The sequence below is a fragment of the Aspergillus wentii genome, assembly GCF_001890725.1.
Source record: "Aspergillus wentii DTO 134E9 unplaced genomic scaffold ASPWEscaffold_1, whole genome shotgun sequence".
Classification (NCBI taxonomy): domain Eukaryota; kingdom Fungi; phylum Ascomycota; class Eurotiomycetes; order Eurotiales; family Aspergillaceae; genus Aspergillus; species Aspergillus wentii.
Window position 1 is genome coordinate 1,271,380 of NW_024467832.1, and position 21,757 is coordinate 1,293,136.

Consider the following 21,757-nt stretch of genomic DNA (forward strand, 5'->3'; position numbering starts at 1 on the left):
TGTATCAGGCTCAGTGTCGGCTCATTGGAATGTGTGACTTTTAGACGGTCGTGGAACGTCTTGCTCGTCCGCTTGAGCAAACCTCGACCGGCGTACTCCCACCCTGCCCTCCCCTCAACGGCCCTGGTCAGCCCTCGGGTTGAAGATCTACGATCGAGATCTCTTGTGGTCGCTGCGGCATTTGGTCTTTGCTCGACCTTGGCACTGACATCTGCCTTCTCTCCTTTCCCCCAGGACTCCATGTCTCACGCCTCCTCAGCGTCATTCCAAGTAGGACCTCCTTCACCTTCTTCTCCCGCCGCCACCGGTACTCTAAAAGAGAACCATCTGCTCTCTATCTCGCCGGATCAGATTCCCCAGACACCGGCATCTCCACCGTTGATGTCGGTAAGCACTCAGAACTATGCCTCCAACTTCACATCCTCGCAATCACCCGGCCAGGCGACGACACAATCCACAAACATCTCTTCACCACCTTCCTCTGTCCCAATGTCGGCCCAAGTCTCTCAGCAACAGACCGTAAGTGCGACGAATTCGTTTCCTACCCCCGCTAGCAGCGTGAGCGGCCACTTGGGGACGACATCGGCAGACGACTCTGAGCGCACGGAGAAGCCCTTTGGCGTTGGCATGCAGGAAGGAGCTGCATCTACCGGGGATGTGAGTGCGGCGGCGTCTACACAGCAGGCGGAACACAGGCGAACAGATCATGAACGGCAGCCAGGAGGAGGACTCGATGCTGAAACCGGAATTCGCGATTTTGCAGATAGGAATGATCAGCAAGCGGCGGAAAAGGATGGAGACGCCATGGAAATTGACAAGAATGCGGCTGCATCGTCTGACTACAGTTTAGAATCCCTCCAGAAGGAGTTCACGTCGGCCTTCCATCTTGGCAAAAGCTGTAAGAGCTCCCCAATATCAATCCTTACTGCGGCTGCGGCTGTTGCACCACAACGTGCTTCTGTTCCATGTTTTGCAGGATTGATTATGTTAACACTCTGCTCTATGACTTCATAGCCCATATTGCTACTGGCCCGGACCCAACTATGGACCTCGTCTCATTATACGGGTTAGGCCCGATTGCGAAATCGGTTGCCAGAATGGACCCAGTTACAGGAGAGAAGATCAACCGACTGAGAAAGTCCTACGAAGGAAAGCTAAAAGGTCTCGGGCTAGCAGGAAGAAATAAGCCTGTCAAGACCGAACCGGCTGCGCCAGGCAGTTTGCGGCATATGACCTTGTGGCCTGAAGAGGAATGGCAAAACCAGAAGGTCTTTGGGAAGCAGATCAAGGTTGCTGATATGGATTCGGCTCTGCAGAAGTTGCAGATGAAGGCGATGAAGATGGAACCCGGTACGGTGCCAAACAATGACTACTGGGAAGATGTGCTGGGTCACGAAAAGCCGTCGAAGCATGCAGGCGCTGGTGATACTGGGAAGAAGCCATCAGCACCTCCGAGTGGCGCTCGAGCAGGCAGTCAGCCGAATGGAACACCAGTCCCCACGGAACCGGAGCGTACTCGACCAAGTCGCGGGCGCAAGAGGCATTATGACGATAGCAGCTTTGTTGGCTACGGTGAAGGCTACGCGGACGACGATGACGAAAGCGCATTTTACTCGAATAGCGAGGGAGTTGGAAAGAAGAAACGGAAGAAGGTATGACAATGCCTTTTGCGGTGGAGAGGAGCTGCACCTTGGTTTTCTAGCTTGCTGATGGCCTTGGTTTTCTGTCCGAAAAGGATCACGTCCCGAAAGTGTCTACTCCCTTGCCTGAAAGGGGCGGGAGCTATGGAGTTGGGATGTTTGGAATTGGGGCCAGATGACGACAGATGCGAGGGATCGACGGAACAAAAACGGGTTCTTTTTTTCAATTTTTTTCATGCATAGGGTTTGAGGGTTCATAATGAGGGCAAGGCGTGGGATTCGTGGTTATGCGTTGCATGATACTACGCATACACGTACCTGACAGCAGATGCCCCGTGATCTTGCCCTTGATCGATTTATTATTCTCCGTACATTTTGCATCACGGTGCTGGATATACCCGGCTTTATCAATCGGAAGGCGTTTATGGTGGGAGCTCTAATCAGTTGCGGAAAGGTTTGCGATTCGATTCTTCCCTTTTTTATCTCGTTTTGATTTTGTTTTTTCAGTCTCATCTTGCAAATGCTAGAAGGGATGTTCACAGCTGTAATGGGTTTTCTGTCGATGTTTTTTTGTTTCTTGTTTCTTTCTTTTATTTTATTTTTCGTCGTGCTTCGGACTCGCGGTCATCCACTTCTGTCACCCTGGTGGATGACTCGAAAAGGGTGCACTTTATACCATCGATCTTGAACCAAGAGACGGTGGGAAATATTTTATCAAGTGGGCAACTGGGGGAGAAAACGCCCAGCGAGTGTCTGTGGGTGTTTCGATTTACTTTTGCAGTGGTGTGGAAAAGCTACTGGCGGCATCGACGATGCTGAGGGCATGGGACACATGTGTCCATGAAAAGACATAAATTGAATAGATGAAAAGACCACGAATGATACCTTATTGTCGTTTGCACTGTTATATTTGTACTTTACACCAATCAATTGATATACATACTATCTACTACAGCTATCTACTATCTTCACTGCGCATCTTCTGCCGCGGGGCATTCGGAGCGGGGCCAGCGGGACCAATCCTGGGATTTGTATTTGATTGACGCCATGACATGGACTTCCGCCCATCCCAAACCCATCTTCAAGCACACCACCTACCATCAGACAAAAACACCATCACAATGACCAAATTCGAAACCGCGCTCCGTCTAATCGACGAAGCCCACGCCCAAGACCCCACCATCACCACCATCAACAACACCCCAATCCCTTACGAACTGCACTACGCCCAAAAAATGACCAAATACCTCCAAAAGCGATCCCCAGACGCCTCGGAGACCCTCCAACTCGCCGTCCGCGCCCAACACCTCAAACGCTGGGAAGTCCCTCGCAGCTCGTACCCGGCCGGCAAAGTAGGCTACTACTCGTGGCGCGGATACCTGGCGCGGCGACAGGCGGAACTGGTCGAGCAGATGTGCGTGGAGAGCGGGTACTCTGCGAGCGAGGCGGGGAGGGTGGGCGCGTTGGTGCGCAAGGAGGATCTGAAGAAGGGGGAGGAGGAGACGCAGGTGTTGGAGGATGTGGCGTGCTTGGTGTTTTTGGATGATCAGTTTGAGGAGTTTGAGAGGGGGTATGAGGAGGAGAAGGTGATTGGGATTTTGCAGAAGACGTGGGCGAAGATGTCGGAGAAAGGGCATGAGTTGGCGTTGGGGATTGAGATGTCGGAGAGGGCGAAGGGGTTGGTTGGGAAGGCTTTGAGTTGATTTAGATATAATTATTAAAGAAAGTGTATATCAGTTGAGAGGAAGAGGTGTATATGGTTCATTATTCGTTATTCATTATTGGGGATTATGGATCAAGGAACGAGGATGACTCCCTCAACGCCAACCCGTCCCATCTATGGGATATCATGGATATCATGGAGACTTTTTCTTCTTTCTTCCTTCACCATCAGATCAATCAGGCATCGCCAGTCCCAATCAATCGGACCAGACCAATGGCCGCACCAGCCGCAACACCACCGACGAAACACATCTGGATTCCCCCCGAGATGCCCGCCATGATATTCTCTCGTCCCGACCATCCACGCACAATGCAAGTCTTGATATACCCAAACACCAGCAACGTGACCGCCATGACCCCAATACTCCAGTACAGCGCCGCAATGACCTTATCCACAATAAAGTACGGGATGAGCGGGATGAATCCACCGACGAAATAGCCCAGGGCAAGTGTGATGGCCGAGATCCAGGCCTGGTTGCAGTCCGGCTCTGCCTCTTTGTGGTAGAAGGTGATGAGGAACTCGAGCAGACGGTCGTGCGAGGCATGCAGGGAGGCGTTGATCTGGGCGATTACGTCTTCGGGGATGCCGTGGTGGATGAAGGTTTCGCGGACGATGGCGCTGGTTTCGGCGGGTGAGGTTTCGATGAGGTCTTTTGTTTCTCGGACAGTGGTTTCGTAGGATTCACTGTGAGTGGTTAGATATACTTATCTGATACTTGTCTTCAAATGAAAGACTTACGCTTCACTCTTAGCTCCTACATATCCACCCAGTCCCATGGATAGAGCACCGGCTGCCAGCTCTGCGAGACCACCCAGCACGACAACCTTGGTGTTTCCCAGTGCTGAAAGCCCAGCACTGAGGGCAAATGGAACCGTCAAACCATCCGAGAGACCCAGGATAGCATCAGACACAATGCGCGGGTCAACGCGCTGCCGAGTACTGCTGGTACTGCTGGCCACGGTGCTTTCCGAGTCGACGTCAGAAGAGGGACAAGAAGCACCGAACGTGCTGTATGATCGTTGAGCTTCGACGTCTTGGTTGGAATAGTCGTCATCTGCCACTAAAAGAGGTTTCCCTGGTCAAGTCCGTCAGTTTGATGCTGCTGTTGTTGTATGTCTTATAGATCTGATGGACGGACCGTATCCATTGGACTTGGTTTTCTTCCCTGTGTCTGGGAAGATTTTCTGCTTGAGGAAAAGAAGCGCCATGGTTATGGGAATAGATCAGAATGACCAGAATAGGAAGATTGTAAATTTGATTGTTTGGCTGTATAGTGGCAAGCAAGTATAAAACTGACGTCAATACGGAAGTAAAAGAGCTACTTCTACCAACGCCTTCAACAGAGATAGATAATAATGAAGATCGAAGATGAACGACCATCGAGCACTCTCCAAGCAACCTACACTATTTATAAGACAGCCAGTCTCCTTCTCATCCATCAAAAATCTGCATTTCAAGCTCTGTTCATCGACTTTTTTTTGCCCTTGGTTGCTCTCCAGCCAATCACGGCCGCGGCAATAGTCAGCACGCGGTGATCGGCCCTCCCTTGGCCTTCCAGAACTGCAAAACAACATCACTGAATCGCCTTCCTGCGTTTGGATGGAGTCATTCCATGGATGATCATTGGGCCAGTGCAGGGTTGATTGGTTTTATGTGCGCTGTGAGTGGTTGGAGCTATCGTCAAGGTACTTTTAGCAGCTCTTTGTCTTGGTGTAATACATTCGGTGTACGTCGGATTTCCCATTTCGTCGGTCTCGGAGTCGGGGATGTAACCAGGGATTACGACCGGATTGGTTATCTGGCCATGCTGATTTGCTGTTGGCTTTTGGACTGTTGGGGATTTTTTTTTCCCTGATCTTTGCGATTCCAGAACATCATCCATTTCTAATCCTAATCCTAAATCACGATAGCTTTTCTCCACTGCGTTGGTGGGGCGCCTTACGTACTTTATGTACATAGTAGGTAATAGGTAGGGCTAGACATGGCATTATTATTGATTATATCCACTGTATAACTAATTGATGCCAGGCACAAGCAGAAGAGCATTGAATCTGCTTAGAGTATAACAGCAAGACCCAAGATACCAGCTGCACCCGCCAGACTAGCAGCAACAGCACCGGTAGCAGCAGGAGCACCTCCAGTCGAAGTCGAGTCAGAGTTAGAGCCAGAGGTGGACTGGGCAGATCCGCCAGTGGTGGTCGCGCCAGCACCAGTCTGCATGGCGCCGGTGGCATAGTGAGTCGAAAGGTAGGTCTTGACATCGCCGGGAAGATCCTTGTACCAGGAAGGGAAGTGGCCGTTCTGGATCTCGCTGACCAGGGACGATTGAGCAGAGGGGTTGGCCATCTGTGACAGGAACGAAGCAGGAACGGCAGTCGCCAGCACCGACTGGATAGAGCTGGGAGGCAGGTCCAAGGACACACCCGTGGGCATGGCGGGCATGTCGGTGGGCATGTTGGTAGGCATCTCGAAGTCGGTCATGCCACTAAAGGCTGTGGCGAATCCCATGACCTCGGTGTCGGTTTGCCTGCTATAGTGTGAGATTGGTGATACAGTTGAAGAGAGCTTGCAACCTACATGCTGTTGAGCGAGCCCATCAGGCTCTCGTAGGCATCATCGGCCGCGTCCTTCTTCTGAAGTTCAGGCGCGGCCAGGGCAGTGGCCGAGAGGAAGAGAAAGGAAAGAGTCTTGTACTGCATTTTGACGGTTAAGACGAATTATCTTAAGATGATATTAATGATTAATAGTGTGTATTAAGGAGTGACAGATCCGAAGATATAAAGAGAGGATAATGGATGCTGGTGAGGACTCCATTGACCTGGGCGATAGCCACGTTTTAAACCGCACCAATCCATGAGAAACTTTTCTCTTGTCTTCAGCCATCCAAGATTATGAGCTGGCTAGCATCAACAGTTAATCAAACTCAAAGGACATTGAAGCAATCAGGATGAGTTTGTTAACCCACAAAGACCCCCCAAATAGGCAGCATCTTCGTATTCAGACCATGGATGGAGACATGGCTTCCTAAAATAAGAGGTGGTTCATGAAGTAATGAAGATCCTCGACCAGAAGTAGACTGGCGTAGGGCCTGAGGCTCTTTTGATCTCGTATTCACGGGATAGATGGGGGCTTTTTGAGACCCATATCGACTTTTTCCGTGGGTTAGGACTGGAGATCAAGTTGGGATGATCGGCTGTCAATTACGAGGATATGTCGAGAATAGACCTAAGATGCGACTGATGGGCAAGATAAATGTTAGCATAGGCTGTCGAGAATAGGATACTTGAAGATGAGACTTACCTGCTCCTCGCAGTGGTCGAAGAGAAGAAGGAGAAGAAAAGAAGAAGCTGGAGAAATGGCTTGGCAGCCACAGAATACGAGGCATCGACCTTTCCTTTTTGGGACTCTACAACATAGAGAATGTATCAACGCTTGTCACACAGCATGGGATCACGAAATTTAAGAGACTGCAAAGAGCTCAAAAAGTGATACTGATGATATCGGTTATATCCCTTGAGTCACTGCAATGTAATATTCTCGAATCATGGTCTATGAATATTTAACACTGTTTATAGCCTATCAGGTTCTCTTGTTCCCATCCAGACGGCAAAATGACCATCACCAACTCCACACAACGGTTCGTCAAAGGTGTATCTTGTATAATTTTTATCTCTTAGTCCCTACTAATGTCGAACAGAGAGCCTCTCCTCTCCTGAGAATCAGCAGCACCAGTTCCCAGTCAAGTACTTCTACGATCCCTTGGACGGTGACCTCGAATACCTCTCCTCCCTCGCATTGGCCTCAACCATACACTCATAACACACACCCAGCATAGTGACCATGGATTTGATATCTCCCCTGCCACTGCCTGCCTTCCATGGAATAGTAGGATCCTCTGCAGTCGTCAGAGCAAATACTGGGCATTGGTGATGGAGGTCAGCAAGACGTTACTCGAGTACTTTGCTGATGACACTCTCGCCCAGGTATCGGCCAGCTCGGACAAGTCTCTTGCTAAAATCGCCCGGAAAGAGCTGGCATCGGGGGTTGAAACTGGCGTGACTGTGTTTCCCATATGCATTTATCCAGGCTTAGCCGATTCCGGTAGGCAAAAGACTCGTCCAAAGTTTTATAATTTGCTCTCCGCTGGGGCTTGTCGAAAAAACGGACCAATTCGTTGATTGCCTCTCTTCCAGTGGTGGTGTCAGTGGCTCAATCCAGCTCTTCGCATTGTTAAACTGTCTCGTCGATTCTGGCTTGTAGTGCTGTCCTAGACGATTTATCGTCAATACAAAAATTAGGCTGCATGCGGTTAATCCAATTGTCCTGGATTATATTCCACTGTACTGACAGTCAGGGGTAGGATCAACAATATGGCATGGATTGCCTCTTACCAAGCTGACATCGTTCATCTCCCAATATTCTATGGTGGTCATTCATGCCTGGCCATTAGGGTCAAGATAGATCCACCGTCAAAAACAAAGACATAGATGAAGAGATCCGCGAGAAGCTTGATACGTCTCGGCTCTGATATTGCTTTTCCGTGAGTAGATATTCATTGGGTTTATAAGCATTAAAACTAACTAGCCTAAGTTCGTTCTTGCAAGTACCAGGTTTAGCACCGCATCACAGTGGATTACATTCATCCTAAATTTTCTAGATGTCTCTGTTTGCTGCTAGTCCAAATGGGCTTGGCAAATGATGTAGCCTCATGGGAAAAGGAAAAGCGCACCTATGATACAGCCAAGGTACTCCATGTGATTGCCGTGCAGGTTATCAAAGAGTTTTCCAATTTAACAAGTTACGAGGCAGCCATGAAAATCGCATGTGCATCCCAGCAGCAGCGTGAGGTTTATCTAGACGCAGAAGTTGACAGACTGATGAAGAGGCTCTATCTGCGGAGGAATTGAGATATATCAACGCACTGGTTTATTGTGCGATGGGCAGTCTTTTCACGTCAGTAGTCTCTTCTAGATATGGCGGAGAAAAGGCAGACTTGCCTAGGGTTTGGAGAGCCAGCCATATTCCACATACTGACTTGGTTGGATCGTCAGATTCAACATCTGATTGATACTTTCGTTACTCCATACTCTCGTGGACATCTATGTATACTGTGGCTGTGCAGAATAATGACGTAGCACTCGCCACAGCACCGCCACATGATCATTCGATGACTCAATATCGTCGCTTTTATTTAGAGCCACTTGCCCTTGAAGACTGAATATTCACGCTCACGTTTCTCTTCTAATTCCACATAAAAACACATCCTTTAACCTCACCAGACCAATATTCACACTACACACACATCCAAAATGCCTCACCAAGTCCCTACCACCTCTGACCGCGACAACCAACCTGAGACTCGTCCAACCGGGTCTGCAGGCTACGCATCCCTCGATGCCCTCTCCTCCATTGAAACCAACGAGAGCGGTCGTGTACTGGGCACCGGAACAGGAGGCACTGTTACCGCGCCGGGATATTCGTCTGGATTGATTGCGGATGTGCTGCAGAATGCTGAGAGCGATCGGCCGTTGAGCAAAGATGAAGCGGAGCGGTTGTACGAAGAGAGGATGGAAGAGGAATATGCTAAGAGAGAGGGAGGTGCATAAACAGACATAAAGTGACACAAACGGGAAATAATAGAAAAATGTACAGTATCATAATGCATTGTTTAATAAAATCTCTACTTTAAGAAAAGACTACTTGGAATCTCTTCTCCATACCCCCACGCAAGGCGAAGAAATGATGAAAAGATAAAAGTATCCCGAAGGAAGAGTGCCAAAGAATACGCCTGTCAATGACCCGAAGGCCGTTGAACGGACTGTTCCGCCGCGCTGTGCAATGCAGGGCCCAATCCGTGGTGAACCGCCTTCTTGATCGCAGTCACCCAAACAAGGTAAGTATGAAGAAAAGAAGAAGAAAAAGTCCAAAGGGTGGAGGGAAGGGGAAGGTTATATATGGCCGGGTGGGGGCCTGGAATGGCGCTACTCGTAGGCGAGGTATGGATCGTGCTGTTATTGGCTGGAGAACTGGCAAGGGGTGTGTTAGTCATGTGATTCATCGTGCCTTATTATCAAGGCATCATTTGACAGGGGTATGTCTACTCAGTAGATACTAGTTAAAGTATGGAAGATGAAATGCAAGAATGTTCTTATCACTAATTACTATTCCGCACTATAGCCATATAATGTATTATGATCTATCCATATCCATTTCCTCAATACCCTTACCCCTTTATTCGGCACTCAGAGCAAGGCACGCGTCCACAGCCAACCCAACCCTATAAAAGTCAGCAATTATTTTACTCATCAATACTAATCACACTCACCGTCCTTCTTTGATCTTGACTACATCCTCAATCACATCTCGATCAAGGTTGGGGAACATATTGGACAGCGTCTCCACCACATCGTTATGCTCGGCTCGTTGGATCCTTCGCGCCTCTGCGTCCTCCGCACTGGCTTGTCGTGCTGCAGCATCCTGCGCATCAAGAACTCGTGCCAAATGTTGCTGGGCACCATTGCGGGGTCCCTCCCCTGACCGTCGCTCCTCACCACTGTTGCGCGGAGGCTGATACACGTTGGGAGTCAATCGAGGGGGTGCCCCGGGCTGTGGGGTCACGACGGGCTGCATCGACCGTTCTTGCGGCGAGTCTGGCTCGTCAGAGAATATCCTTCCAATCGTTGTCAATGGCTTTTGAATCGTCCGCAGGAGCCCAGCGACAGGGGCACTCTCCTCATCGCTGGATTGCGGCGCCTCTTTCCGTCCCGCATTCCGTTGCCCTCCTTCAGTAGAACTTCGTGGCGTAGTTTCTGATGCTCTAGCAGTAGAGCGCTCGGCCTTCTTCTGCTCCAAGGACTCACGTTGGCGGTTTCGCTCTGCGATCGCCGAGACTGCTGCCTCAACATTGCGCTCAAACTCGTCATCGCTCACGGTCAAGCTGGTTCGGTCGAGCGTCTCAATAAACTGGATGGCTCCGGCCTAATGCCAATTAGATTCGTCACTTATTAACCTTTCAAACAAAGCACCTACCAATGACGACAAATAGTAACCAGCTTCTCCTCCAAGTTTGTCCTGATTGCGAAACCGAAGAATATACTGAATATTGGATACCAAATGGTCAGGGTTGGCTTGCAGCACCACGTAGATCAAGAGAGGCACAAAGGAATCTGCCGACGTATCGGCCTTCTTCGTATTGCGCAGCAAACCTGAAATAAACTGTTAGCCAGGCGGTACACTCAGAAAGAGAGTAGTCACTCACCAAAGATGACCTTGCAGCAATTCAAAATACAAATCACTTTATCACGAGGTGCCCGATACCCGTTAATCTTCAAGAGCTCTGTCACTTGTCAGAATATATATCGAACAGTACACTTCTATACACCCACCTTGTTGGGCTAGATTCAAGAATCGAGTCCCACCGGAGCCCACGGGTGGAATATCGAGATGTCCTTCTTTCACCCAGCTGTATATTCCCATTTTCTGCGCCAGAACATCATCCCGCTCAATATCTTCTTGGTGTTGACCTCGCCTCCATGGTCCATGGAGTCTCTCCATTTCTCTCCGTCTACTTCTACTGGCACTCCGTGGGATTGTTGGGGGTCCTGGGATGGCTGGAGAAAATGTTTGCGAATACAGTCTGTTCATTACAAGTTTCTCCATGCCTTCTTTGGCGTTATCGAACTCACTGTCTGATACATCCCTCCAGACCTCGCACATGGCCATCTTGTTGGTGATGAAGACCAAAAAGTCGCTGATGATCTTGACCTGTTCATGGGCCATCCACTGTCTCTTCCCGAACTCATGAAGAAATGAGCGCAGAAACTTGGCCACGGGGTCTGCGGTGCGGTGCCGCAGTTGTTCCAAAAACCGATGGAAATCGAATGGTTGGTCGGGCTCGGGCTCTGGCGGGGGAGGCACTGTCGATGTTGATGACCGCCGGGTCAGCATCGGCTCTTCGCTTGTGGCACTTCGTTGTAGAGGTCTAGGGGCAGGCGCAGGTTGCTTTCCGGGAGGAGATGATGGTTCTGCAGGCGCCGGGGGATTGGGGGCATGTGAGCCGGCATCTGCTGCCTTAGTAGCATCGAGGCTCGACTGACGTGGTGGGAAATGATTTTGGCCACCAAGGAACTGCTCAGCCAGCTCTAGCCGAGGTGACATGATCTCCTCCTGTCCACTACTGCGCGCAGGGTCTCTAAACTGCTCCATGATACTCTGAATTTCTGGTTGAGAGTCGTCATCTCGACCGCCTTCACCACCTTGTGTGCCTTTGCTTTTCTCATTCTCATTGCTCGCCGGAACTTCGGGTAGCTCTTTCTCGGTCCATTCGGAGGGAGGGTTGACAGGCGATTGTGAAGGGGGCGCAGATTTGACATTCGGGTTGAGGTATGCTTCATCCTTTTCTGGAGGTGGCGGAGGCGCATCGGTGCTGGATGATGTGGGACGCTCTGACACGTTGGTCGAAATCGATAGTCCTTTCATTCGTCCCGGAAGAGACGTCTGAGTAGGTGTCGAATCCGATGTATCGGCAGGTGTTGCTTCCGAAGACCCTGTCGCAGGGACTTGCGATTCATCTTGAGCTTCCTCTTTCATGTTGTCCATTTGTATATTTTGTGGATTTTCCTGCAAGGCTGAGGGAGCATTCGGCATCCCCGCAGCTGGCTCAGGACCAGTTGAGGTCACTTGCTGCTCTTCTTGCTTCCCCTCATCTAGAGGAATCGGTTGGACATCCCCCTGTCCACTGGGAGCCGGGGAATCTGATGGTCCTGTGGCAGACATAAGCTATCCGCATGCACGCCAACGATCAGAGGAAAGTCGGTGGAGTAGGAGGCAATGAGTTCAGACGGGGGCACGGAACATCATGAGGAAGACCAGGCAGGGAGATGCTGCGATTTGGCCGCTGCGGAGCCAGACAATGAACCAACGAGTAATTGTCTGGATTTACCTCTGATTGAAAATAGTTCAAAAGAATGTCATGAATTGCACCCATGACAGCTGCGATGACAGCCCACTAGAGGGGGCCCGGCGGGATCATCGTTGCCCCGGGCTCCGGCCCATCGGCACGGAGAGGAAAGAAAGAGAAACACGATCTCAACAGCAACAGCAATCGTCTCCAATTCATCCCATCGTTATATTTGAATACGGCTTTCTGGCAGCTATTGTGCTGCCATGTGTGGGATCTTTTTCTCCTTGAGCACAACTGGACCAGTGCTTCCTACTGAGGAGACATGCTGTTTACTACGGACGCGAGGACCAGACAGTCTCCGAGTCCACACTGTTCAGTGGGGAATAAATAATAAAGACTGTGACTCTGTCTATCTTACTTTTGTCTCAACTGTGTTGTCACTCAGGGGAGATTATGTGCACTCCCAGCCTCTTGTGGACGGTGAAAGCCAGTCTGTGCTGTGCTGGAATGGAGAAGCCTGGAAGGTAGCAGGTACACAGGTTCGGGATAATGACACCGAACACATCTTCCAATTATTACTCCAGGCTGTGAAGCCTCTTTCTACTGCTGGAGATCCAGAGACAACTGACCGTAGGAACGCTGTCCAGAGACTCGCGGATGTTATCAGTAGCATTTCGGGACCCTTCTCCTTTGTGTTCTATGATGCATTCAACTCAAGATTATTCTTTAGCAGGGACTGTCTTGGGAGGCGTTCTCTCCTCCAAGGCCTAGATGAGGCGAGGACTTTGAAGATTTGCAGCGTCTGTGACGGCACGTTTTCAACTCACTTCGAGGAGGTTGATACGGAGGGGGTGTATATGATTGACCTTGGAAATACGTTCTCACAGGATACTTCAGTGGCGATAGCTACAGCAGGAGATGTCCAGAATAATATTTACAATATTCAAACTCTCCCTTGGTGTCAGCAGGACTCGCCGGCAGGACATCTCGTATGTGCATGTTTCCTCGCCCACAAGATACAGTCACTGAACGTTGATACAGAAAACTCCTATTCCTCATATGAATAAAGCTGTTCCGCAAGGAAATCCTCCACCATTGAACACAGAATCCCCATGTGTCAGCGAGCTCGAGCTTAGGCTTCACCAGTCGCTCAAACTGAGAATTCAAAACGTACCAGAGCCCCCTAATTATACGAAAGGGCGCGATGCAAAAGTCGCCGTGCTGTTCTCTGGGGGTCTTGATTGCACTTTACTCGCCAGACTTTCTCATGACATTCTACCAAGCAGCGAAACGATCGACCTTCTCAATGTTGCCTTTGAGAACCCACGTGTCGCTGCGGCAGCGGCAGCGGGCAAAGACAAGACAGCGAAGTCAGTTCAGTCAGTCTATGAAAGCTGTCCCGACCGCATGACTGGTCGTGCAGCGTTTGCAGAACTCGAAAAAGTCTGCCCCGGTCGCAACTGGCGGTTTGTTGCTATAGACATACCGTATGTGGAGACTTGCGCACATCGGGATCAGGTAAAACGCTTAATGAGACCCCACAACACCGAGATGGACCTATCCATCGCATGTGCATTATACTTCGCATCGCGCGGGCAGGGAGTAGCATCTGAAATCGGCGCAGGTGAGAGCCAGCCGATACCATATACGACATCTGCTAGAGTCCTTTTGTCTGGCCTTGGAGCAGACGAGCTTTTTGCGGGATACGGCAGACATGGTATCGCATTCTCGCGCAGTGGGTTTGAAGGCCTCATTGATGAAATCAACCTCGATGTCAGCCGCTTAGGGAAACGGAATCTAGGCCGTGACGATCGAATTCTTTCAAACTGGGGTCGTGAGGCACGATATCCATACTTGGATGAAGAGTTTGTGGCATGGGTGCTCCAAGCTCCCGTGTGGGAGAAGTGTGGATTTGGGGTTCTTGAATCATCTGATTCCAGCGATCATGAGACCGAATTTAAGGAAACAGGAATTGATTCAGAGAAGAAAGCCCTTCGTTTGGTGGCTCTGAAACTTGGAATGACGAACGTGGCGCGAGAAAAGAAGCGCGCCATACAATTTGGCTCCAGAACAGCTAAGATGGAAAAGGGTAGAGTAAAAGGAACAGAAGTGTTGAGCTGAATGAACATTGTGTTTCACAGCAATTTCTTACCAATCTACTCAAAACACATACATATCCCAAAGAAAAAAAAACCAGCGGTGATGACAAAACTGAATCAGATACTTCCGAAACCGCCTCTTTGAACATCTCCAACTTTGTCTTCTGCCTCCCCTTATCTTTCCCTGATCTACACGAGTGAGGCATTTTTTTCTCCCAAACTACTTGAACCTTTTGCCTTTATCCGTTTCTGGGCATCCATGTCCTGGTTTCTTGTTTCTGATGATCATCATACCTATGTTGTCTCGCCATACGTGGAGTAATAGCCATCGTCTTGCGGGATTTACACTTTCCTTGATCTGCTCCCTGCTCCACTTCACGGAACGAGAGAGACAAGTGGTGTTTCTGCGATAGACATGGTTACCGCTATGGTGGTGGGTACGGGTGACATCAGGAACGTGACTTCGTGGACTGTGTCCTGCCGGTATAGAGGGGTTGGCCTAAGGCCGGTGTGTTTGGAAGGGAGATTTGTCATGAATGCTCTGGGTGGACGGGGTCGGGTGATGTGTGGCGCTGACAAGAGTAATCAGGGGAGTCAAGGGGTTTGGTTGATGACGGTATGAAAAGGCAAGTCTGAGCGGTTTAATAATGATACCTTTGAATATAGAAAGTTGATTTGAAATCAATTGCAACATGAGGACCAAGTCAATTATTCAGCACAAGTATACAACATAGTTTACGTGCTTCCATGGTTCGACCAAGGTCTAGATAAAGTTGATACGACTACGAAGTGGAGTAGATGTGATGGAAAGTGTAAAATGTAATAAATGTAACAGTCTCTTTTAGGAAAGACAAGATAACTAAAAGCTACACTCCAGCAGGAGGCGGAGGAGCAAAGAAGAAAAGAAACAAGAATTAGCATAGCCACGAGTCAATCCCGTCCGTCTCGACAAGACAGGAGACATCAGAACCGGCCTATTCAGCAAGAAGAGAAGAACGAAATGAAGCACCCTACACTCAAAATCCGCGCGAGGCAGATAAGTAACAAAAAACACAGGACGGTCATAACCGAAAAAATAGAAAAAAAGATATAAAAGCAATCTCGCGCGTTGCAAGGATGCAGCACGGCAATTGGTATAGAAAGCAAACACACAAGGAAAACTTTTATCCTGCCAGAAGCGTCATTGTCAGGTAACCATCCTGTGGGAGACTGACTGGTACTCCTGGCATTCCGGCTGACGAGAGGCTCACACGCCCCCGCCTACCGCAGAACCCGCTAAACAACAGACTTGCAGAAACAGCATGGTACATGAAACATAACAAAGATACACAGGCGTACATGAAAGAATTGATGAACCTTAGGCCTTGTTCTGGGCAAGGGCCTTCCAGTATTGCTCACGCTGTTGCGCTTCTTCAAGGGACTTCTCGAGCTCGGCAATGCGAAGCTCCATGACACCCTGGCGTTCCAGCTTCCGAGCACGGGACTTGCGAGCGGCCTCGGTATTGCGGGCACGCTTCGCAGCCACGGGGTCCGTCGAGTCAAAGCTGATGGGAGGCAGGGGCTTCCTTTGACGGGCATTGACACCGGCGACGGTGGAGTGCTTGGTAGATGGACGGGTAGGGGCAGGGGACTCGCGAGGGGATTCAGACGAGTCGCGGATCACAGGAGAAGGAGGGGGTCCAGTGGCCTTGGGCTGGCTGAGAGCCCCAGCTTCCAGAGGTGCCATGTCAATGGGCAGAGAGAAAGCATCATTGGTCGGGAATAGCGACTCCCATTCCTCGTGGCCCGAGGGCATCTCCAAATCGGTGGGGATCATCGGAGAGGTGTCCTGGCTAAAGTACCCGGGCGACTCGAAGGACGGGGTGCTGAGGTCTGTGAAGGAAGTTGATGGGGGAGCGGAAGCATCCATCATCAAATCCTTGGGCGAGACCGTACCCGAAGGCGCACCCGCCAACGAGTCGAAGTTGGTGGTGATGTGTGGAGAAAGCATGGTGGACTCGGTAGCCGGGTCAAATTCGTCCCCAAAGTGGGTCGAGGGAAGATCAAAGAGATCGGGGAGATCTGACATGCGAGTTAGCGACTGATGGCAAAAAGAATGCGAAGAAGAAAAGGAATAATCACCTTGAGCAAGGTTGGGGTTCGACATGATACGACGGTGATAATTTTGTAGTTGTAATTGGAAATGTAGCTGCTGTTTCTGTTGATAGGAGAGATTGCCGGTACTGTTGCGGAACAAAGGAACGGGCGGGCGACTGTAATTGGGAGAATTCGAAGGCACCGACGCAGGGTGGAATCGTCGGGAGTGCTTCCGAGCGGAGGGACTAAACCGATGAGACGAGGACAGAGGATACCCGGGAGAAGACTGCGAGATAAGGCTGGTCACTCGAGGAACCTGAACAGGCGAGCCTGCGAACTGCTGCTGGAGATGCTGCTGCAGATTCAGAGAATGCCGTCTAGATTGACGAGAGAGTTGCTGTTGGACCAGGAAAGGATGGAGGGAGTCTGCGGATTTTCTATGGGCTGTACTCGAGGGAGCTGGCGCACACAAGTCCTTGGGGAGCGGCTGAGGACGAGGGGCGGGCACGGTTGGATAAAGAACAAAGTCCTCCTGTAGGGAGCTGACACTGTTGCTGTTGTTGTCTTGATTGTTGATCGAATTCGGATTCTGAGCCAAGGGCTGCGGGGGCGGGGGCGAGGGGAGCCATGATTGCTGATGAGTATCCGTGGTGAACGACGTGATGTCGAACGGGTGAATATTGTTTGCAGATGAACTTGAGCGACGCGAGGCGATGCTAAAGTTCAGAGGTCCTGAAAAAGGAGACTCTGAAGGGGGAGTGTTGGAGGAGAGATTGGTAAACGACGAGGTCCGAGAGGGATCTATGATGTCTGTCTCAGGCGAGAAAGACGAGCTTTTCCGTAGGGGGGAGCTTAGAAAGCGTCCATTTTGGCGGTCTAAAAACTGATTCTTTGGTGTCTTGTATAGATGTATGGTGGTGGTTTGGATAAAAATGTCTTAGAATGTGAAGTTGGGAAGAGTGTGGGAAGATGGAAAGAAGAAGAGAAAAAAAAAAGGGAAAAGAAAAGCGCCAGGCAGCGACGGGAAATCAGGCACTCTTAAACTCCACCGCGTCTGGCTGTGTGCGCCCCGAGGCGAAGCCCCTGCCAATCAGGGTGAGGACAAGGCCCCGCCTGCCAGGCTAGCCAGATCGGGCTACGGCATTCTGACACGGGGGGCCAAGTGTGAGTCATAGGCTGTGCGGTTTTCTATTGGCGGAGGGGCAGGGATGGGCCATTCCGGACCGGCCAGTCAGCGGGCCAGAAACGGCAATACGAGCTGTAATCGCAATACGGCGGGCTGCAAACCCCTGTCTGAAACCCGCCGAAAGTATCCATTGGCCAATCAGACCGCATCTCCGTCTAGGCACCCATTTGTGAGGCTCTCAGTGTCTCATTCTCTACAAGATAATCACCACCGTCAGACTGACAGGAGGCTGCGCATCTCCACTGCTAAGCCTCAAGACAGCTAGACAATATGTAGTATATGCTGTGTAGTGTGTCCTGTGTAGAACTGTAGGGAACGTGATGGTGATAAAGGGGAGATCATTTCCCAATTCCCTCCCCGCCGTGGAGGCGCAGACTTTCCCGCTTGTGTCGATGGTGCCGTCGAAGGGCGTGAACGTGAGAAGATTTTTAATTTTTCCTTTCGGGAACCCGGGATTCGCCTCAGGTTTACCCCTCATTTACCTACTGTTACAGCAACTACACGATGATAATGACGGGCATGAATTGAGATAGATCAAATGCATGTGCGTATGTAAAAGACTACACATACAGAGTACATATGAGGGTGCATAATGGAGTGATGCGCAAGAAGATTATCTCCACTTCCCTGTTTTACCAAGTATTGCTGCTTAACTCTCGTACGAGTTAATTTATCGCGCATTGCTTAGGAATCACGGCTTACAATTCACATTTCACAAATTCCCTCATTCCGTTATCTTGTCTATTCTATTGATGTCTATTGTCTGTTCAGATGGTTATCCTCGGCAGAGTAATACGATACACGTGTAATAGTCGTGTATAGACTGGAGGATATCCCCAGACAACAATATTTGATAAGCCTACCCTCAGAATATCCACAGAATGAAAAAAGCTTCCTATAGACAGTGTAAATGATAAGCTCGTAGTCAGGCACCGTATGAAATCAGTATTACCAGAGTGAAGACTGATAAACTCATCCAAACTAAACACCATGATCACCATCACAATCACCTGGTCCAAGCTTCACTCCAGATCGACAAAGACAGCTTACAAATTCAACTACGATGCTACAACTACACTTGAGTAACTACAGAGACTGATCATATAAACAACGCATGGTTTATTAGCTATTACCTATTGATGCTGTGCGCATACATACTTGGCACCCATCGGCGGAGAGCCCCCGCCCAAAGCACCACGCAAACATTAACACATTAGATATGGGCGTCCCTCCCAGAAGGCAAGGGCTGTAGGCCCTCCCCACTGCCAGAGAAATCACCCTCCTCCCCATAGGGTATCAAGACAACGCATCAAATGGCAAAACACTAAATCCAAGGAAACAAAATACACAAGAAAGCAGGCAAAAAGACAGCAAGTGGTATCAATCTAGTTCAGACGGCACACAACGTTGAACACGCGCAAGGTCGCGTTCGGGTATCGCTGCGGGAACGGATATCATAAAGGAATGAAACGCGGCTCCGGAAGCCACTCGGGATATCAATGCCGGAAACGACCGCCAAAGAAGCATTAATGGGTATCGTTGGCACTCAATCTGGCAGGGCCCTCACAAGATAACGCAAGGATACCGAAGGAGCGACAGTGGCAACCAGAAAACCACAAAAGGAAAATAAAAAGCAGGAGAACATGGTATTAATATTGGTATTTTCAGTGGGTTTTTTTCGACTTTTTTGTTCATATCGTAGAATGGCATGTTCAAACGGAGACAGAGGCGCTGGGAGGAGTCGGTAAAATGTCCCACCATCGCTCGTACTCGACGACACGCCTCCGAGGAGGACCGCTTCATGCAGCAGCCTGGACGGGGGTGGAGGTCGAGGCAACGTTGGCGGGCTTGGCCTCCTCGGTAGCGGGGGCCTCGGCGGGCTGAGCAGCTTCCTCAGCGGCGGGGGCCTCCTCAACAGGAGCGTCCTTGGAGATGGGCTCGGGCTTGTCAGCCTTGGCCTCGGCGTCGGCGGCAGGAGCCTCCTCCTTGTCCAACTTCACGGCCTTGCTGGAGCGGCGGAAGAGACCACCGAGCTTGTTGCCCTTGGGCTTGGCCTCACCCTCGGCCTCGTTGTCAGACTCACCAGCCTTCTTCTTGCCGAAGAAGAGAGAAGTACGGCGCTTCTCCTTGGTGGCAGCGGCGGTAGTCTCAGTGGCAGGAGTCTCAGCAGGAGCAGCAGCGTCCTTGGCGGCCTCACCCTCAGCGGGGGCGGTCACGCTCTCAGGCTCAATGGGCTTGACAGCGGCCTCCTCGACGGGGTTCTCGAGCTGGGGAGCAGTGCTGGCGACAGGGGTCTCAGCAGGGGCGGTGGCCTCCTTCTCAGTCTTCTCCTGGGAAGGGCTGGTGACCTTCTGGAAGAAGCCACCGAAGAGGGAAGCACGCTTGGACTTCTGGGCCTTCTCAGCCTTTTCGGTCTTCTCCTCCTTCTTCTCCTCCTTGGCCTCTTCCTTCTTTTCTTCCTTCTGTTCCTCCTTGTTCTCGGTGGTCTCAGCAGGAGCAGCAGCTTGAGAAAGTTAGCTTTCCGTCGGGCGTGTCAAACATGTTCAATGGACGTTACTCACCCTCAGCGGAAGACTCAGCAGCAGGAGCAGCCTCGGCGGTAGTCTCAGTGGTAGCCTCAGCGGGCTTGGCCTCCTCAGCGGGCTTGTCCTCTTCCTTCTTCTCTTCGGCCTCTTCCTTCTTACCGAGGAGAGTACCGAAGATGCTAGTCCTCTTGCGGGACTGGGAGCGGCTCTTGGCAGTGGCCTTGTCCTTGGGCTCCTCAGCGGGGGCAGCCTCGTCCTTGGCTTCTTCCTTGGCCTCCTCCTTGGGCTCAGCGGCCTTTTCCTTCTTCTCAGCGGCAGCGGGGTTGGCTGAAAGATATTAGCACTTGACAAGCATACTTAAATCGAACAACTTACTCAGCTTCTCAAGCTCGGCCTTGTATCCCTCACTAGCGACAATGGTCTCCTTCTCGGCCTTGGCCTCAGCAGCCTTTGCCTCGAGGGCGGCGAACCAGCTGTCACGCTCACCAGCGTTGGCAGCCTGGAAAGTGTGCTTCTGGCCGTTGACCTTGAAGAGGACCTCGTTGGAGCCATCCTTGGTGATGTCGGCAACCTCGGCCTGTCCAATTGTTAGAACCATTACCACCTCAATGCGCGGCGCGATTGTACTCACCAAGTTGAAGACACCAGCGGGGGTAGCCTTGTCCTCAGCGCGCTTGGTCAAGAAGAGAAGACCCTTGCCGGTCTGGGTAGCCCAGGCGACAGTGGGGTTGGCGACAGCGGGCTTCTCGTTCTGCTGGAAGACGGACAGCTGCTTGGCCTCGACGGCCTCGTCGTTGAAGTAGAAGAAGCGCTTGGCGAAACGAAGACCCCTATGAATTGTCAGAACCGAAAATTTACCTTGGATGTACGTATGGCGATGGCGCTTACTTGACGAGACCGGGGCCCTTGTAGCCGAGAACACCCTCAGTGGCGGGGGTGACCTCCTTGGCTTCCTCCTTCTTGTCCTCCTTGGGCTCTTCGGCGGGAGCCTCAGTGTTTTCGGCAGCGGGGGCGGCCTCAGTGGTCTCAGCAGGAGTCTCCTGGGTGGTCTCAGCAGCGGGAGCCTCAGTGGCGGGGGTCTCAGTCGCAGCAGGAGTCTCAGCGGCAGGAGCAGCGGCAGGAGTGGCCGCGGGGGTCTCCTCAACAGGCTTCTGGACGTCAGACATAGTGAAGGGTATTAAAAGTGATTATAACAAAAAGGGGGTTAAAGATTAAATAAGAGTAAGAAAGCTCTGAAGAGCTTTTAAAAAAAAAAAGGTTTGATAAGGGTATCTTGGGGTATCTCAACAGAAAGTAAACAAGAGCTCTATCAAGCGCGAGGCGAGAAGAGCTCGGGTATCACAACGAAGTGTAAGGGGAAGAAAGGAAAAGAGGCTTTCGAAGATGGTGAAGAAAGAGAGAAGAAAGAGAGAAGAAGAAGAAGAAGAGGAAAAGAGGAAAAGAAGAAAAAAAAAAAAGCCAAAAGAAGCGAGAGGAAAGAAAGGAGAGGGAGAGAGAAAGGAGGGCGAGAAAAGAAGGGCGCTAGACTGGAAGGGGAAGGGAGCGGCAGGGCGCTAGGCTAGTCTAGACAAAGTGGAGGGGCGCCACCGGCTTTATTTAAGGGGTT

The 21,757-nt window shown here is 50.7% G+C and overlaps 11 protein-coding genes across 11 annotated transcripts; 6 read left to right on the forward strand and 5 right to left on the reverse strand.

Moving 5' to 3' along the window:
• Positions 1 to 818: 818 nt before the first annotated feature.
• On the forward strand, positions 819 to 1,816 carry ASPWEDRAFT_33889 (uncharacterized protein). Its single transcript, XM_040833886.1, has one exon. The coding sequence runs from the start codon at positions 966 to 968 to the stop codon at positions 1,656 to 1,658; it is 693 nt and encodes a 230-aa protein (XP_040694153.1). The 5' UTR covers positions 819 to 965; the 3' UTR covers positions 1,659 to 1,816.
• A 945-nt stretch (positions 1,817 to 2,761) lies between these two features.
• ASPWEDRAFT_100481 (DUF4202 domain-containing protein) lies at positions 2,762 to 3,343 on the forward strand (the record flags this gene model as incomplete). The annotated part of the gene is made up of 1 exon (XM_040827308.1): positions 2,762 to 3,343. The coding sequence occupies one exon, from the start codon at positions 2,762 to 2,764 to the stop codon at positions 3,341 to 3,343; it is 582 nt and encodes a 193-aa protein (XP_040694154.1).
• A 196-nt stretch (positions 3,344 to 3,539) lies between these two features.
• On the reverse strand, positions 3,540 to 4,571 carry ASPWEDRAFT_47305 (VIT1/CCC1 transporter family protein; the record flags this gene model as incomplete). Its single annotated transcript, XM_040836939.1, has 3 exons — positions 3,540 to 4,047; positions 4,102 to 4,417; positions 4,502 to 4,571. 3 exons carry the CDS (start codon positions 4,569 to 4,571, stop codon positions 3,540 to 3,542), a joined length of 894 nt encoding a protein of 297 aa, XP_040694155.1.
• An 847-nt stretch (positions 4,572 to 5,418) lies between these two features.
• ASPWEDRAFT_166548 (uncharacterized protein) lies at positions 5,419 to 6,062 on the reverse strand (the record flags this gene model as incomplete). The annotated part of the gene is made up of 2 exons (XM_040830012.1): positions 5,419 to 5,890; positions 5,941 to 6,062. The coding sequence occupies 2 exons, from the start codon at positions 6,060 to 6,062 to the stop codon at positions 5,419 to 5,421; spliced, it is 594 nt and encodes a 197-aa protein (XP_040694156.1).
• A 912-nt stretch (positions 6,063 to 6,974) lies between these two features.
• Positions 6,975 to 7,182, forward strand: ASPWEDRAFT_166549 (uncharacterized protein; the record flags this gene model as incomplete). The annotated part of the gene is made up of 2 exons (XM_040830013.1): positions 6,975 to 7,011; positions 7,061 to 7,182. 2 exons carry the CDS (start codon positions 6,975 to 6,977, stop codon positions 7,180 to 7,182), a joined length of 159 nt encoding a protein of 52 aa, XP_040694157.1.
• A 721-nt stretch (positions 7,183 to 7,903) lies between these two features.
• Positions 7,904 to 8,412, forward strand: ASPWEDRAFT_33894 (uncharacterized protein). The gene is made up of 2 exons (XM_040833887.1): positions 7,904 to 8,310; positions 8,363 to 8,412. Exon 1 carries the CDS (start codon positions 8,046 to 8,048, stop codon positions 8,268 to 8,270), a length of 225 nt encoding a protein of 74 aa, XP_040694158.1. The 5' UTR covers positions 7,904 to 8,045; the 3' UTR covers positions 8,271 to 8,310; positions 8,363 to 8,412.
• ASPWEDRAFT_33896 (uncharacterized protein) lies at positions 8,366 to 9,204 on the forward strand. Its single transcript, XM_040833888.1, has one exon. It carries the CDS (start codon positions 8,673 to 8,675, stop codon positions 8,967 to 8,969), a length of 297 nt encoding a protein of 98 aa, XP_040694159.1. The 5' UTR covers positions 8,366 to 8,672; the 3' UTR covers positions 8,970 to 9,204.
• Positions 9,205 to 9,573: 369 nt separating this feature from the next.
• On the reverse strand, positions 9,574 to 12,345 carry ASPWEDRAFT_33898 (guanine nucleotide exchange factor VPS9). The gene is made up of 5 exons (XM_040833889.1): positions 10,749 to 12,345; positions 10,622 to 10,699; positions 10,393 to 10,568; positions 9,689 to 10,341; positions 9,574 to 9,640 (listed from the first exon to the last, which is right to left on the reverse strand). The coding sequence occupies exons 1-5, from the start codon at positions 12,136 to 12,138 to the stop codon at positions 9,595 to 9,597; spliced, it is 2,343 nt and encodes a 780-aa protein (XP_040694160.1). The 5' UTR covers positions 12,139 to 12,345; the 3' UTR covers positions 9,574 to 9,594.
• A 183-nt stretch (positions 12,346 to 12,528) lies between these two features.
• ASPWEDRAFT_166552 (asparagine synthetase domain-containing protein) lies at positions 12,529 to 14,386 on the forward strand (the record flags this gene model as incomplete). The annotated part of the gene is made up of 2 exons (XM_040830014.1): positions 12,529 to 13,254; positions 13,307 to 14,386. 2 exons carry the CDS (start codon positions 12,529 to 12,531, stop codon positions 14,384 to 14,386), a joined length of 1,806 nt encoding a protein of 601 aa, XP_040694161.1.
• A 1,335-nt stretch (positions 14,387 to 15,721) lies between these two features.
• cpcA (amino acid starvation-responsive transcription factor GCN4) lies at positions 15,722 to 18,795 on the reverse strand (the record flags this gene model as incomplete). Its single annotated transcript, XM_040830015.1, has 3 exons — positions 15,722 to 16,425; positions 16,486 to 17,273; positions 18,785 to 18,795. The coding sequence occupies 3 exons, from the start codon at positions 18,793 to 18,795 to the stop codon at positions 15,722 to 15,724; spliced, it is 1,503 nt and encodes a 500-aa protein (XP_040694162.1).
• Positions 18,796 to 19,425: 630 nt separating this feature from the next.
• ASPWEDRAFT_22657 (uncharacterized protein) lies at positions 19,426 to 21,317 on the reverse strand (the record flags this gene model as incomplete). Its single annotated transcript, XM_040832367.1, has 5 exons — positions 19,426 to 20,129; positions 20,188 to 20,478; positions 20,527 to 20,728; positions 20,783 to 20,981; positions 21,040 to 21,317. 5 exons carry the CDS (start codon positions 21,315 to 21,317, stop codon positions 19,426 to 19,428), a joined length of 1,674 nt encoding a protein of 557 aa, XP_040694163.1.
• Positions 21,318 to 21,757: the final 440 nt, after the last annotated feature.

Bases quoted from the DNA above. Each gene is read 5' to 3' on its own strand.
- ASPWEDRAFT_33889 (XM_040833886.1), top strand. From the start codon at position 966: ATGTTTTGCAGGATTGATTATGTTAACACTCTGCTCTATGACTTCATA.
- ASPWEDRAFT_33894 (XM_040833887.1), top strand. From the start codon at position 8,046: ATGGGCTTGGCAAATGATGTAGCCTCATGGGAAAAGGAAAAGCGCACC.
- ASPWEDRAFT_33896 (XM_040833888.1), top strand. From the start codon at position 8,673: ATGCCTCACCAAGTCCCTACCACCTCTGACCGCGACAACCAACCTGAG.
- ASPWEDRAFT_33898 (XM_040833889.1), bottom strand. From the start codon at position 12,138: ATGTCTGCCACAGGACCATCAGATTCCCCGGCTCCCAGTGGACAGGGG. The intron at 10,342-10,392 runs GTAGGTGCTTTG...AATTGGCATTAG, and splicing joins GTTACTATTTGTCGTCATTG to GCCGGAGCCATCCAGTTTAT. The intron at 9,641-9,688 runs GTGAGTGTGATT...TGACTTTTATAG, and splicing joins GTCAAGATCAAAGAAGGACG to GGTTGGGTTGGCTGTGGACG.